A 16,535-nucleotide genomic window follows, 5' to 3' on the forward strand; every position below is an offset into this window, starting at 1 on the left:
GTCGAGTTTTAAGCTTTAATCGGCATTTTGTAGCCTCAATCAATCCATCTAAACAGGTTTGATTACTTTGTAGCCTCAATCAATCCATTTTGTAGCGAATTTGATATTATTTTGCGGTCTTTGATGTGCATTTTGATTACTGTGTAAATTAAGTAGCGTGATTGAGCTTGAAATCGTAATTTACATTTCGGCAGTTAATTAACTTGTTGAGGTAGTTAATTAAGTTGTTTCAGAAAAATATTCTGAAGCTCTGAGTAATGAAATGCCTTGGATTTAACTACATAAATCTTAATAAATACGAAATGTAAGGCTGCTCTTAAGGCATTGGATCGCTTGCGAGATTAATTTTTTGTAATGTCGGTAATTTTCTGTACTAACTCTTTTAAGTTAGATATGCAAGCAAGAATAATTGTTCCGCACTTTTAAAATTTTGCAAAGCAATATACCTAATGAATACGTGTTTTCCCGCTAAAATTCTTTTCAGGTGCGAGCTGAGATTTTATGTATGTGTTGTATGCTTGTGTATTAGATATATGTGAAATGAACTAAGCATCACTTGCACACGGAGTATGAATTGTTCAATTTGATCTACTGAAAATGTTGCCTTGTTATTAACAATAGATTTATTCGTAGAAATTATGTCTGTTGTTTTTTACTAACACTTAGAAGTAGAAGTTATTGATCTTTGATGATAGTAATGTGGATGAATATGCTTCTAAGAATAACTTTTACTCTGATTCGAAAGTCGATTTATAAATTTTAGACTTTTAAAAGAGTTGTTTTCTCAAATATTGATTCTTTTTCAAACTGAGTTGAAGCCTTTTCCGCCACCTGAATGTTCTAGGTAGTTCAAATTCAAGCTCAAAGAGCAAATCAGATGCATTACGAAACCATATTTGAAATAGATGAATCTGCTTAACTGCGGAAATATAAACTTGAATTCAATATAAAAACAAGGAGATGGATGCATAGTGATAGTGTCAATCACGGCGCACAGACAAAAACAAATGCCCAACTGCGGAAATAGAAACTTGTATTGAATATAAAAACAGGGAGACAGAGGCATAGTGATAGAATCAGTTGTCTCTATTACAAAATCGAAATTTCTATTAACCTGTCAGGCATAGTTAGGTTTTTTCCCCTTGTGTAAATTTAATTTGAATTTGCTATATTTTATATGTAATATTTTGATTTATTAAGTGAATAATTCGAATAAAAATGGAAAATATACAATAGTTTTTGTTAATTTTATGTGAATTTACGTGCAAAGTAGTACACTTAAAAAATTAGAAAACATGTGTTTTAATCATTTGATTGTGTTGAGATGATATTTTCACGCATTTGTTTGTTTTCTTTTTCTTAATTACTGTTTGTTTAGAGTTGTACTGATGTGATTTTTGGTTTAAAATATTGCAGATACTATGGACATGGAGCGTGAACCTCTTGATCGATCCTTGCTGACTATGCAGGACCGCCATATTAGCAGTCTGATATGGGAGGGCGGGGACAGGAACACCGTAGATGTTAGACAGCTGACAGCGAGGATGGGTGAGTGGCATATACTTTCAGATCAGCAGGCTCTGTTGGATGCATATGGTTTTGGGGCATTCGGCAACCCCGGGTGGTTCGGCAGAATGACATCAGACTCATTACGGCCTTGATTGAGAGGTGGAGGCCAGAGACTAACACATTCCATCTACCGTGTGGGGAGATGACTATTACTTTGGAGGATGTTTATATGATTCTGGGATTACCGGTTATTGGCCGTCCTCTCACCCACAGCGAGCTTGAGCACCCGAAGGAGTGGTTCATGAAGAACTGGGATGATCCGTCTATGTCAGAGCAGAAGCGCAAGGAGTTCTATAAGGATGGGCTGCATTTTAACCAGTTGAGGAGCCGGTACAAGGCGAGAGCTGATACCAGAGATATGAATGCTGCTCAGATTGAGGTGCAGTGCAGAGTGCATACATGGGCTTATATGTTATTTATTATTGGAGGCGTGCTTTTCCCTACATCTTCGCGGGATATGGTGCATCCCCGGTATATGCAGCTGCTGATGGAGGAGTCGAAGATTCGTGATTATGCATGGGTTGCAGCTATTTTGGCACACTTGTACAGATCACTGACTTTAGCGGCTGATAGGTCTGTTCGCACCTTTAACGGGTGTAGTCTGCTATTGATGTTGTAGGCTTACGAGAGATTGGCACCCGGGAGGCCGGAGATTGCGCTTCAGCAGGAGATTCGGTGGCCGAGGTCGCGCGCGTGGGCCGAGCCAGTGAAGGTTAGTAGAGTAAACCCCCACCACCACACACATAACTACAGGGGTGATTTGGACAGTTTACAACTACACTGGGTGACATGGCAGCCGTATGCCAGACTTTACAAGAGAGAGGCTGATCCTGATGATGTTGATGCTACTCATTTTCGGTGTGTCGTCATATGGCTCTTGGTCGTATCCCGCTGGTGACATTTGAGATCATTGAGTACCAGTATTCTGATAGGGTACTGAGACAGTTTGGGATGTGCCAGCATATACCGGATGATCCGTTTGACCACGCTTTTCAGAGGTTGGAGAGAAAGTCTTCTTTTCAGCGGCCTCACCGACTTGTTATGCATCAGCAGTATGTTGCCGAGTGGGAGAGTTATGTGGCTACGGTCGGGCCAAAGATTGTTGAGGGCGGGTTTGTATCTCTCGCCGAGTATATGCAGTGGTATAGACGGGTGAGTAAGATGAGGATCGCTCATTCTGTACCCCCTGAGGGCAATATCATACAGCCCGTGACTGGTACCCTCAGCAGATGATGGGTGATGCAGTATACTATTCTTTACTTGTTTCCAATTGCAGTCTTTACCTGTTTTCCTATAAATACTTGTAAAATGGATTAAAAATGAAAATAAGGACTTATTTAGGTTAATTTCCCGTGATTTTCATTAATTCCCTATAACTACTTGTAAAATGGATTAAAAATGAAAATAAGGACTTATTTAGGTTAATTTCCCATGAATTATCATTAATTCCCTATAACTACTTGTAAAATGGATTAAAAATGAAAATTAGGACTTATTTAGGTTAATTTCCCGTGAAATATCATTAATTCCCTATAACTACTTGTAAAATGGATTAAAAATAAAAATAAGGACTTATTTAGGTTAATTTTCCGTGAAATATCATTAATTCCCTATAACTACTTGTAAAATGGATTAAAAATGAAAATAAGGACTTATTTAGGTTAATTTCCCGTGAATTATTATTAATTCCCTATAACTACTTGTAGTTAGAGAGTGCTATGAAGATGACATACATGATCCACATGCGCGACCCTCCTAGCTGGTTCTATGATGTCATTCCCGATTTTCTCGCACACTATGATCGGGTAATGACTGAGTGGAAGGGTCTTGGATACAGTAAGCCCACTTTCGTCAGACCGAAAGATATTCAGCAGCCTCCTGTTGAGCGTCAACCTCCTGTTGGAGATGCACGTGAGGTAGACATTCATGATACAACTCCTAGTACCTCGCAACAAACAGCGCCCCCTATCTCTCAGAAGCGTCCTCGTGAGGTACTAATGACTATCATTCATGAACTTGTGATCTTTTAAATTTTGTCTATTGAATATGTAAATGACTTGTGTGTCTCTAATTTACATTAATGGCAGGATGAGACTAGTGGTCCTGAGGAGGATACCGCAGTACTTGTCCCCACTAAACGTCCACATGAGGTATAAATTTCTAACAAAAGCTTTCATTTCATGCATCGTAGAACTTCAATTAATATGTCTGTGTCGGCTGAATTGCAGGAGGTTCAGTCTACTGGCGATGTTCCAGCCACCCATGCTCCTACACATGTATCTATTCCCCCTCAGCTACAAATATTTTATAAATATTATCCTCATGTGCACTTACACATTTTCAGCTTCCTGTGTTGAATAATGTTTATGTATTGGCTTGTAATTGCAGGTTGAGGTTCAGTCTGCTGGTGATGTTCCACCCGCCACTGCTCCTACACCTGTATCCATTGTCTCTCAGGTACAAATCTTTGACAAATATTGTCCTCCTATGCACCTACACATTTTCAGCTTCCTGTGTTGAATATGTTTATGTATCAGCTTCTAATTGCAGGTTGAGGTTCAGTCTCCTGCTGATGTTCCAGCCACCACTGCTCCGACACTTGTATCCATTCCTTCTCAGGTACAAATCTTTGACAAATATTTTCGAGCACTTACACATTTTCAGCTTCGTGTGTTGAATATGTTTATGTATCAGCTTCTAATTGCAGGTTGAAGTTCAGTCTGCTGGTGTTGTTCCAGCCACCCCTGCCCCCACAGCTGTATCCATTCCTCCTCAGGTACAAATCTTTAACAAATATTGTCATTCTATGCACCTACTCATCTTTAGCTCCGTGTGTTGAATATGTTTATGTATCGGCTTCTAATTGCATGTTGAGGTTCAGTTTGCTGATGCTGTTCCAGCCATCCCTGCTCCCACAACTGTATCCATTCCCCCTCAGGTACAAATCTTTAACAAATATTGTCATTCTATGCACCTACACATTTCTAGCTTCGTGTGTTGAATATGTTTATGTATCGGCTTCTAATTGCAGGTTGATTATACTACTCTAGTACCGTTCCACAGATCTATGGCATTTCAACCTATTCCACTAAAGGTATTATTTGTTCCCTACTATGTCAACTAAATGGGATTAAAATGGATTAATTCCCTACAACTAGTTATAAATGGATTAAAAGTGAAAATAATTACATTTTTAGGTTAATTTCCCGTGAAATATCATCAATTTCATACAACTAGTTTTAAAATGGACTAATAATGAAAATAATGACTTTTTAGGTTCATTTCCCGTGAATTATCATATAATTCCCTACAACTAGTTATAAATAGATTAAAAGTGAAAATAATGACATTTTTAGGTTAATTTCCCATGAAATATCATCAATTTTATACAATTAGTTTTAAAATGGACTAATAATGAAAATAATGACTTTTTTAGGTTCATTTCCCGTGAATTATCATATAATTCCCTATAACTAGTTATAAATGGATTAAACTAAGTGTTAAATGTGTACTTAATTTATTATTTGATTGCAGATGCTTATTACTCAAGAATCTTTAAAGGCATCTTCCTCCCTTGTCACTTTATTTGTACATTTGGGCATGGGCGAGTCTTCTGCTCCTAGTGAGCTACGAGACATGTTTGATGTAATAACTCTTAATTCTTTTTTAAAGTAAATGGCCTTAGATTAACTATTTCCAAATGTGCTAATTGTGTTTTTGTTTATTTTGTAGATGGACTCAGTTGAAGATTTGGCGGAGGATGCGGAGAAACGAGGTGGTCCTGAGCGGCGTGGTGATATGACAAGGCCACTAAAAAATCAGAAAGTGAGGTGGTTGTATCAGCATTTCTGGATTTTAGAGGTTGATTACATTGGGCATGATCACAGTGAGCGGGGCGTTACTTATCCTCTTACACATAGCCAAGTAAAAACTTTGCGACCAGAGTATTGGGTGGAGGATGATGTTCTTAATGCCTATGGTGAGCTCTTGAGACTTAGAGAGGATAAACTCTGGGAAGAATGGGAAAAAATTCTCATAAATGAAAGTTTCAAGCCCAGGCGGTATTTCATTGCTCCTAGCTTTTTCATGGCGATGGCAATTGAGCATTGTCCTAACTTAAAGGTACTCTATAAACAAATACCAATGCTCCTACCTGCTTTTCTATAAACAAATATCAATTCTGCTGTATAAATGTTAACCTATTTTTTGACTTGTAATTGTAGGCTTCTCCGAGTGCCCTAAAAGGTGATGCTAAGAAGTCAATGGAGAAGTTCTTTAGAGATTATGCTGACAAGGGGGATAGCTTGCCTATTCAGTTTTGTGACTTTGCATTTTTCCCCACGTGTGATAACTCTCATTTGTTCTTGTTTGTTGTTAATCTCAACAAAATGAGAGTGCTAAACATTGATCCTCTTATGGACGACAAAGACACACCATGGAACATCGCTCACCCCTGCTAGTATTACATTATGGTAACTATATCATTCTTTAATTTCCTACCATTAGTTTTAAATAGATTAATAATGAAATAATGACTTGTTAGGTTCATTTCCCGTGAAATATCATTCTTTAATTCCCTACCACTAGTTTTAAATAGATTAATAATGAAATAATGACTTGTTAGGTTCATTTCCCGTTATATTTATCTAAATATGTGTAAAATTTTGCAGGAAAAGTTGATCCCATATATGCTCAATTATTTGCATCCATCTCGATTTCTGTTGAAATATATGGGGGTTCATGGTCTTGATGCTCGACCAAAGCAAGATGGTGGCATTGATTGTGGTGTATATGTCTCCAAGTACATGGACACTACGCTCAACGGGATCTCTTTGCCATCAGCTGTGTGGAACGCTAAAGTTGATGTACAGACTTTTCGCTATCGGATGGCACACGAGTTATCAAAAGGGGTTTCTAGACACATTTCTGAATGGGGCATTCGACAAAGAGAGGCGGGACACTAGTTTGTTATTTGATTAGTGACTTGTAGTTACTTTAGTTAGTTGTACATATTTTGCTCAATTGTACTTTATTCAGATTGGTTGTATTTATTTTGGTTGGTTATATGTATTTATTTTAGTTGATTTGTTTGTAGTTGGCATGTCAAGGCCATTTATTTTTAAGTTTAGTTTGGTTTTAGTTGGCATGTCAAGGCCTTTTATTTTTAAGTTTGGTTTGGTTTTAGTTGACATGTCAAGGCCATTTATTTTTAAGTTTAGTTTGGTTTGGTTTGTTTTTAGTTGGCATGTCAAGGTCATTCATTTTTAAGTTTAGTTTGGTTTGGTTTGAAATTTTACAGCTTTTTGGTTGGCTTAAAAATAAATAGGTCATGCCGATTTTTTTATTTTACAGGTTAAGTTTAACTTAAAAACAAAGACGTCATGCCCTTTTTTTGTTTAGCATTATTGGAATTTGTTAATATGTACTTTGAAATATTAATGAATTTTAATTAAATATTTTCAATATTGTTAATGTTAGTACTTGTTGCCATTATTAATAATCTCAAAAAAAAAAGTGACTCCAAATAAAAATTGGAAAAAAATTATTTTTGAAGAATTTTTTTTCAAAGATGGGCAGAAAGTTTTCTGTAAAACAGAAAAAGTATTATATAAAAAATAAATCATTTGCAAGTGCAGTGACCAATCTGCAAAAACTTTGTTTACCCCCGCAATGATTCATTGCGGCAACCGCAATGTTTCATTGCAGGGGTAAACAGAGTTTTGCAGAATTTTGCAGATTGGTCACTGCACTTGCAAATGATTTATTTTTTATATAATACTTTTTCTGTTTTACAGAAAACTTTCTGCCCAATTTTGGAAAAAAAGAATATCTTCAAAAATAACTTTTTTCCAAATTTTTTTTGGAGTCACTTCTTTTTTTGGTATTATTAAAAATGGCAACAAGTACTAACATTAACAACATTGAGAATATTTAATTAAAATTCATTAATATTTCAAAGTATATTATAAGAATTACAATCATTTTTTTCCTTTTTTCCCAAATAATCTCGAGGGACAATTTCTTGTATTATGGCCTTCTTCCCTCGCCCCACGAAAATTGCACTTTCGAAATTGTTTATTTGAACTTGACGTCTCGATACCACTTTTGAATCTACCCGCTTTTGGACGTCCTTTTGTTTGTGACCTTGGGGGATATAATAACGGATCATCTTCTTCATCATCACTTTCATAGTTCTCATTTTTTTTCTCTCTCTTCTCCCGGAAAAGACTTAATCACATACTCATTTTCTCTCTCGATCACGCTCATCAAGTAATTGTACCGCGGAACGGAGCAACTACCAACAACTGACAAACCTTGGAAAGCTTTACACAATCCATTATATCTTGTCGTTTGAGATTCTACAACATTACCAAGCATCCGAGGGGTACACGGTAGAGGTCCCGCAATTTTGTTTCCGTTTATTGTCCACCTCATTGTGACAAGATCTGGCTGTATCATCGTGTAACGACCGAGAATTTTGCGTCGTAATTAAGAAAGTAAAGTATGTGTTATGTGATGAGATTATGTGATTAAGTGGTGATTATTTGTCTTATCTGTATACTAGAGTTAAGGAGCGTGGATAAAAACGTTCCAATTTAAAGAGTCAGCTTAGAAGTCAAGTTGTGGTTTTGGGCCGTTAGGTAGAACGGAACCCGTCCTAAAATGGAAATTAAATAATATAAAATGTGAACTATATGTGAAGTAAATGAATGAAGTATTTCGTCTTAAGAGACGTGTTGATTGACAAAGGTAATGAGAAGCGTATTCGAAACGCTGAGCGTCGGGCCGTCAGGCTGAACGTGACCCGGTACGCGTAAAAAGGGAATAAAGATTAAAGAGGGATAGATTCTATGATCAGACCTGGGTCGTTTTGTGACTATATGCGTGTTATTGCTAGACTGTGTGCATGATTATATGTTCTGTGATAATTTATGTGAATTTTAAAGGAATTATGTGATTTATATAAGGGTTTATTTAACCTTCATGCATTTTTATAAAATCATCTGAGATAGATAAAAACATGGGATTTGTTCTGTTATCTTCGTAGAGGTCTTAAGACTTTTTAAAAATGATAAGTGAATTTAATTGTGGGTCTTTGCATTTTTAAATTGATTTTTATGTGGAAAAGGTATTTATTAAAGCGAGTTTGCGAAATTCATATAAAATCAACCGCTCGCTCAAATTCTTATTATGAGTAATGGATGAAAAGCTAATTTCGAGACCTACGCGTTAAAAATGTCATTTTCAATAATTCTCGACTTTTCGAGAGAGAAATATTTTTATTTTGAATTTTGTTACATTTGAGTAAAAAGAGAAACAAAATTCAAATTAGAAAGGGGGTTAGTAGATTACTATTTTACCCTTATTTGGTGGAGTATAAAACACTCCTTTCTTCCCCCCATTTTCTTCTTCTTGCCGTGCACTCACTCTTTTCTCTCCTCTTTTTCTTTCACTCTCTCTCTCTCACTCGAACAACTCTCTCTCGGCTCTCTCATCAATTTCTCTCGGTATCCTTCCATTTTCCTTGATCAAACTCATCAATTATCCTTAATTCTTCATGATAAACACTTATGTGTAGGTAGAAGTATGTGCATGTGTGTATTGGTGCTTGCATGCCGAAGTGTGTGTGTGTTTTGGGTTCGGTTGCAAGCCAATAACCGAGGGCTTGCTTGATTAGTTCATGTTATGTGATTAACGTGCTGAAATTAGATTGCATGTGGTGTTGTTGCATTGGTTTTGGTTAAGAAATCGGGGGCTCATGGTTGGACACCCTCGAATGAGGGCACCACCGTGAAGCCACAGCCACCGGTGATGAACTCCGGTGAACCGGTGGTGAGTTGTGATGTGAAAACTGAACTCTACACAAAATACACTTTAATTTTAGTAGATGCATGTGGTGCTTTTCTATATAACCGAATGGGTTTATGTTCTTAAAGTGATCAAGTTGGTTTTTGACCATGAAATCAATAGTGGATAGTTGTTAATAAAAAGGTTAAAATTTATAAACTTGAAATGATGCATGCATGTTAAGATTTCTTGAAAATTTGGAAAAGGGTTTTTGGCTTCTTTGATAAAAATCGAGTGGGTTTTTGATTAAATGATTCATTTGATTGTAAATGAATGTGTGCATATGATTGTGTTTAGAAAAATCAAAAATTGAGGTTGCATGTGAATCTTTGCTTCGGGTTTTGTGGACTTTTGCTTCGGCTTTTGTTAATAAAGAAGAGGGAATCAGTTTTTGCGGGTTAATCTTGTTGAATACTAAGTTTATGTGGCTTAAACGTGATTGCATGTTAGTTTTAAAAAGGATCAAGATGTGCATGTCCTTGTTTGGTTCTTGGATTGTGAATTTTGAATTTTTTTGCCGAATAGAAAATGGGTTTAAAAGAGATTGATTTGTGATTAAGTGAATGCATGCATGATGATTGAATAATTTGATTAAAGTTGAGTCATTAGGTGATGTTTGGCTTTGTGCTTCGGAAATCTTGATGAGAATGAGTTAAATGACTAAGTTAAGGTTTAAATCAAGCCGAAAATGTGATATAAGACTTTGCATGTCAAGATTGATCTTTGCATGTGTGTTTTCTTGATAAACCTGAATGGGTCTTAGGCTTAAAAAGAGAATTGAGTTGATTTTTGCTAAAAATCTTAGTGACTAATGAGAACTTGCTTGCATGACCATGATTGAGTGGTGTTTATGTTCGAAATTTGTTAATAAAGAAAATGGTGCTAGTTTAAATGTTGGATCTTGCTAGAACTAAAGTTGTATGGTGTGATTTTTGAGAAATTTGATTGTATATGTATAATTATGGTTCGGATTTCTATGATTAAAAGAAAGGAGAGTGTTCCTTTAAAGGTTGTTAATTGAGATACGTGTTTATGTGAATTAAAGTGAGTATTTGATTGATTTTATGGTGGTATTTGCAATTAGGCCGAATAGGCCATATGAACTTAAGGTCAAAACTTGGTTTTTGATAATCAAATATGAAATGATTGGATGCGTATATGTGAATATCTATGGATTGTTTAGTTGATTGTATTATGTGGTTCGAAATTAAGAAAAAAAAGGGGGAATGAAGTCGATTGATATAAGTGATAGTATGCACGTAAATGTTTGGTTGTAAATGGGTCTAGTACTCGTAAAAGAGTCGTGTTAGTTTGATTTGAGAAATAGCCTAGGTCAAGCGAGTATGCTTTGATTGCTAGGTATATAAGGATATGAAAACTATGAGACAGAATTGTGCTATGTGCTACGTGTTGTGTGCTTATTTGTATAAGCTATATTCGTATGTTCGAGAATATAATTGAGTTATCGTATAGAGTGATCGTTCCGGGAACGAGAGTTGGGAATCTCATTAAGATTTTGGTTTTTATTGTAGATTCGGAGCGTGAGGGAATTCGGGCTAGGAAAGGGAAAAGTATACTAGGTGGCAGTAGTTCAACCCTCAGGAAAGCAATTTCAGGCAAGTAACTCTGATTACTTGTGTAAATGATTATAAAGGAAATGTTGTTCATACCATGTAGAGTATTGAACTGTTAAAGTATGAAACCCTTGCTTTATGAAACCCTGATATTGATTTGAAGTACCCTTTGTTCTTGATAACCTGTTATTGATAATCCTATTGATTTCACTCGTTGATAATCTGCCTTTCTGTTCAAGTTTCCTATAATGCCATGATCATATTGAACCTTTAATTATCTTGGTTAACTCTGTTTAATGATACCCTGTTTCTCTTGATCGCCCTAATGATCCCTAAGTTATTTCTGATCCTTCAAATTTAGTACCTTATTAACCTTGATACAGAATTCTTGAGAATTGTTCCTTGCGTATCTTTGATTCACTCCCTGAACTTTGTTTCTTTAAAAATCTGAATTAAGAATGAGTTTCGACTTGAAAGAGTCCGAATGATTTCAAAGGCTTGGTAATGATAAAATGAATTTTAGAAAACCTATTGTATTCCAACTCAAGGTTTTTCAAATGAATTCCTGATGGATTGGATTGAGACGTAAGAGGCTAGTGGGACTAGTCCAGTCATGGTAAGAGGCTAGTGGGACTAGTCCAATTTAAGGCTGAAATTATGCCGAATGGTACCTTAAAGACCGGAATGGAGGTCGATACGGGCTGATCACCCGTATATAATGGAATGGAAAGATAAGTGATCCAATCAAGGGTTCTAAATGATTATTTAAGAAAAGGAACTGAAACTTTTATTCAGTAAATTGAATTTTGGAAATGAAAATGGTTTATACTGTTTTGAAAAGAGTTGATTATGTTATTGTGGAGCTTAGAGCTCAGAACCCTGATTCCTGAAATTGTTGATCATATGAATGATTCTATATCTTGAAATACTGTTGCTTTCCTCTACCGAAAGATCTATTTTGATCCTATAATGATTTGTGTTGAATATCGGCTTTCATCCTGTTTCGAGCCTTGTTTCTTGAAAGCCCAGCTATTCTTCAGATACCTTTCCTTATCTCAAAGAAAGCAAAAAAAAAAAAAAGAATATACGGAAATCTGCCACCTAGTTTAGCTAAAATAGAATGCCCTAGTTTGTTCAAAGCATATTGAGAATTGTTATTGTAGAACTGCTATTTAGTTACTTGCTGAGTTTTATACTCATTGTTTTGTCTTAATCTAACCATGGCAGTTAAGCAAGAAGATGGCCAGGCTTAGGCGCACTGCTCGTAAGAGCGTACCTGGTGGTCCCTACCGTGTTGAGGGCTTCCAGTTGCCAGAGCAGGTAGTACAGGTTATGAGTGAGCTCGCGCCTAGTAAAGAGGTGTTTAAAGATACAATGGGTTATCTGTCGGTTCCCAGCCGGAATCGATATTGATTATTTAATAATATTTTGGGTTTGTAAGTTATATTCGGTGATTGGTAGTTGTAATCTTGTCTCATACTTTATCCTGTTGATCCTGTTAGTAGTTAATCGGGGTTTATGCATATTTAATTAGTAGATTAGAGGTGTGTGAGTCCTCATTTCCTAACCCCGAGATTGAGGTCGTCACACATCGACTTTTGTTTCTTGTTAAGGTAACGGATCATGTGTCTACAAATCATCCTGGAATGTTCAAATTTTTTTTCATGTACAAGAATAACTCTCGTCGATGGAAACCTTCAAGAAAAAATTCCTTCTATTAATCTCCGGCAAGGTGGAATTTTCTACCAAATACATCTTTGAAAGATAATCTCCACAACCTTTCATGCTTTTCACAACAAAAGATTGACTTTTTTGAAGCTCTTTTTGAAATCGCTTAAACATCTCTTTTGTGTATATCTTGGAGGCATGTATCTCCATTGACGAGTTAGAGAATAGTCTCATTTCCTTGTACTCGGTGTCAAAATCGGCTTGAACCTCCCGTAAATATTGTGACTCCAAAACTTTTTGTGAATTCTCAATGAATTCTTTCAAACCAGTCGACGCTTTCACATACTCATCAAAAATGAATTCATAGACTCGCTCCTTGAGGTGGTAGTCATACCGGCGGCAAAATGTTGTTTCGTGAAAGCAAAAACCCATTGTCGTCTAATTGCATACATATCATTTAGCCAATTGTGATTTTCAAGATCATATTTCTCTTTCAAATCCTCCCACCTACCTTCAAATTCCGTTGGTGACAATGACTTGTAGATACATGCATTAAAATCCGTCTTGAACTCCGAGTATTAAGTATACAAAGTAGATAGTTTGTTGGGAAACTTGCTACTAATACGCCACGTACAATATGTATGGTTGGTGTTAGGCATAACCTCGGCAATGACATTACTTAAAGCGATGCCTTGATCCGTAATAATGGTAACAGGTGGCTTGTTATCGACCGCTTCCAACCAAGTCTTCAAAACACATCTATAAGAAGTCTCTTTCTCGTCCCTTACAAGTGCAAATCCAAACAAAATATTTTGGTAGTAGTGATTCACTCCCGTAATTGGAATAAAAGGCATGTCATACCTATTAGTCCGATATGTCGAGTCGAAAGTTACCACATCTCCAAAATTCTTGTACGCGTTAAGCGAACGAGGATCAACCCACACCAAACCCCTAACCCGATTCTCCTCATCCACATCCACTCGGTAGAAAAAAATTCCATCACTTTGTTTTTGAAAGTTTCGTAACAAAACCAATCCACACTCCGCATCACCGGAATCAAAAACCCGTCTTCGAATGTCACGTATTACATTTCGTACGTCTTGAGCGGAAAAACCAATATTTTCAATACCATCAAACGTCTCCCTAAGTAAATTCATCACTTTCGGGGTCTCGATACCCGATTTGTTGAATAACTCAATCAAAGATCGGGTAAACGGATCTATGTTGCGTGATCTTTGCATGAATTTTACCTTATCCGATGTAACCATAACATGATTGTGCTCTAGGTTAACCTTGGTTACTTCCCATTTGTTTGAGCTTACTTTGTGAGCAACACTACGAGCACGGCAACAAGTTCGAGGAATGACATCTCGAGGTCGTTTCCCTTTAACGCTATCTTCAACTTCCAAGGGTTTTGGGCCCAATCTTCCACCCTTTCGACATATATACAAATGTGACGATATACCACCATTTCTTGAATGCCTATGACTACTTCGAATAATTATCTTGAACCCAATACTTCGACCATAACCTCGATAAAAACTTTCCACTTCGTCCAACGAATCAAATATCATACCAACCCAAGGAACTACATCATTCATATTTCCAATAAAATTTTCATCATTAATTTTATCATCATCATCGTCATTAAAAAAATCATTACTATCATTGGAATCACCGTGAACATCGTGATTCTTCCAACTGAAACCAACATCATCATCACTATCAACATTTATTACTTCATAATCATTAAAAAATTTACGATAAACCCTCTTTTTGTGGGGGGGTAACATAATTAAAATCGTTATGATCACTAGATGAACTTGAATAATCAAATAAATAAGAAGTCATGAATTTTGAATACCAACCTTGATTTTCAGAAGAATAAATTTGAGTAGAATGTTAAGCAGCAGTAAAAACAGCAGTGTAAGATCAAAAATACAGACAAATTAAGGTAGGTGTGTGATAATTTAATGCACAGCCGCAATGTTCTAGACTTATTATATTTCATTTATTATGTTAAATTTTAATTTCAAAATATAAATGTTTATAAGAGTAACTTAATTATAATATGCAACTATTTTACATAGTTTTGTGAATATTTGGCACAATAGTTGTGTGAGATGATATTTCTTGACATATAAGTTATTAATTATTAATTTCAAATATCCAATTATATGAATGTTAAAATATAATTATATATTTAATATGTTAAATTTTAATTTCAAAATATAAATGTTTATAAGAGTAACTTAATTATAATATGCAACTATTTTATATAATTTTGTGAAAATTTGGCACAATAGTTATGTCAGATTATATTTCTTGACATATAAGTTATAAAATATTAATTTCAAATATCCAATTATACGGATGTTAAAATATAATTATATATTTAATATATTAAATTTTATTTTGAAAATATAAATGTTTATAAGAGTAACTTAATTATAATATGCAACTATTTTACATAGTTTTGTGAAAATTTGGCACATTAGTTGTGTCAGATGATATTTCTTGACATGTAAGTTATAAAATACAAATTTTGACGATCCAACTATACGGATGTTAAAATATAATGATTATAATCATATCAAAAAATTATGATAAGAATACATATTAAAGACACAGCTCTTAAAATATATAAATAATATTAAAATTTTATTAATATATGTTAGTATTAAATTATTAATATTAATAACTATTTAATTAATTAAATAACAAAAAATTATATTTAAATGAATTAATTTGTTTTCGATAATAACGGAGTTAAAAAGTATATAATTAATTTTAACAACCACTTGTTCTATATTGCTATGATTGTTTATTGATCGAAAGGTGTCGTCTTCCGAAGACACCTTTTGATCAATAACACATTTGTACTGTATAATGAAGTTATGATGAATTAAATATATTTTTTTATAAATAATTTTTCCATTTAAAAAGACAAATAAGAATAAAATGGTATAAAAAATCCCTCCCGTAATGTGTCAATGCGGCAGGTGGCCGAGTTATTTTTATATAGTTTGTTACCAAGAAATGTTTAACATTTTGGGGGCTAAGTTGTTTTATATTTTTTATAGATAACGAAAATTCGATAAAATTTCATCTTTTTAGTTTTTCAAATTTTCAAATTTTAGCATTATATTTGTTTATTAAAATTTAAAATTAATAAAATAAATTGGACAAGTACAAGAAAAATGAAACATTAAATAATTTATTTCATTCAAATTTAAATGGTGTACATTCAAATATTTTTTTTAAACAAAATACATAATAACTTAAATATTTTATTCCGACAAGAATGATCAAGCTTTAACGGTGTTGGAAGAACCGCTTTTATCACCCTTATCGTCGTCTTTCTTTTTCTTCAACTTTTCCGCCATCGCTTTCGCCTCATTTTTCTTTTTTTTTCTTGCGCTCAAGCGCCATTTTAATACGGCGGAGAGCTATTTCCATGTCTTCTTCTCTTTCGGGACCGTCGTAAGCCACACCATCGATAATTACCTTGTTATTGTCAAAATCATAGTAGAAAACTATTTTTCGGAAAATAGAGAAGAGATTATTGAAGAGAAAATGTAGAATGAAAAATAGAGAAGATAATGTTGAAAAGAAATGAGATTACAAGAGCTATTTATAGGTGAAAATCTGAATTTTAAAATTCAAAAATTAAATTTAGGCGCAAAAAAAAATATTGCGGAAGCTGAGGGCAAAAAATGCGGCAGGAACAACTGCCGCAATGAAACAATGCGGTGGGTCGGTCAAACTTCTCAACTGCCGCAATGAAACATTGCGGTATGTCGGTCAAACTTCCCAACTTTTGACCAGTCAATTCTTATTAATATTGGCACATAAATTGATATTGATTTAATATTT

General features: G+C 34.9%; 1 protein-coding gene across 1 annotated transcript; it reads right to left on the minus strand.

Annotated features, from left to right (window-relative positions):
* Positions 1–13,237: 13,237 nt before the first annotated feature.
* Positions 13,238–14,452, minus strand: LOC141716937 (protein FAR1-RELATED SEQUENCE 5-like). The gene has a single exon (XM_074519089.1). It carries the CDS (start codon positions 14,450–14,452, stop codon positions 13,238–13,240), a length of 1,215 nt encoding a protein of 404 aa, XP_074375190.1.
* Positions 14,453–16,535: the final 2,083 nt, after the last annotated feature.

The sequence above is a fragment of the Apium graveolens genome, chromosome 4 (assembly GCF_009905375.1).
Source record: "Apium graveolens cultivar Ventura chromosome 4, ASM990537v1, whole genome shotgun sequence".
NCBI classification, from domain to species: domain Eukaryota; kingdom Viridiplantae; phylum Streptophyta; class Magnoliopsida; order Apiales; family Apiaceae; genus Apium; species Apium graveolens.

What these genes read in the sequence shown, in the direction of transcription:
- LOC141716937 (XM_074519089.1), bottom strand. Translation starts at nt 14,452, where the DNA reads ATGTTACCCCCCCACAAAAAGAGGGTTTATCGTAAATTTTTTAATGAT.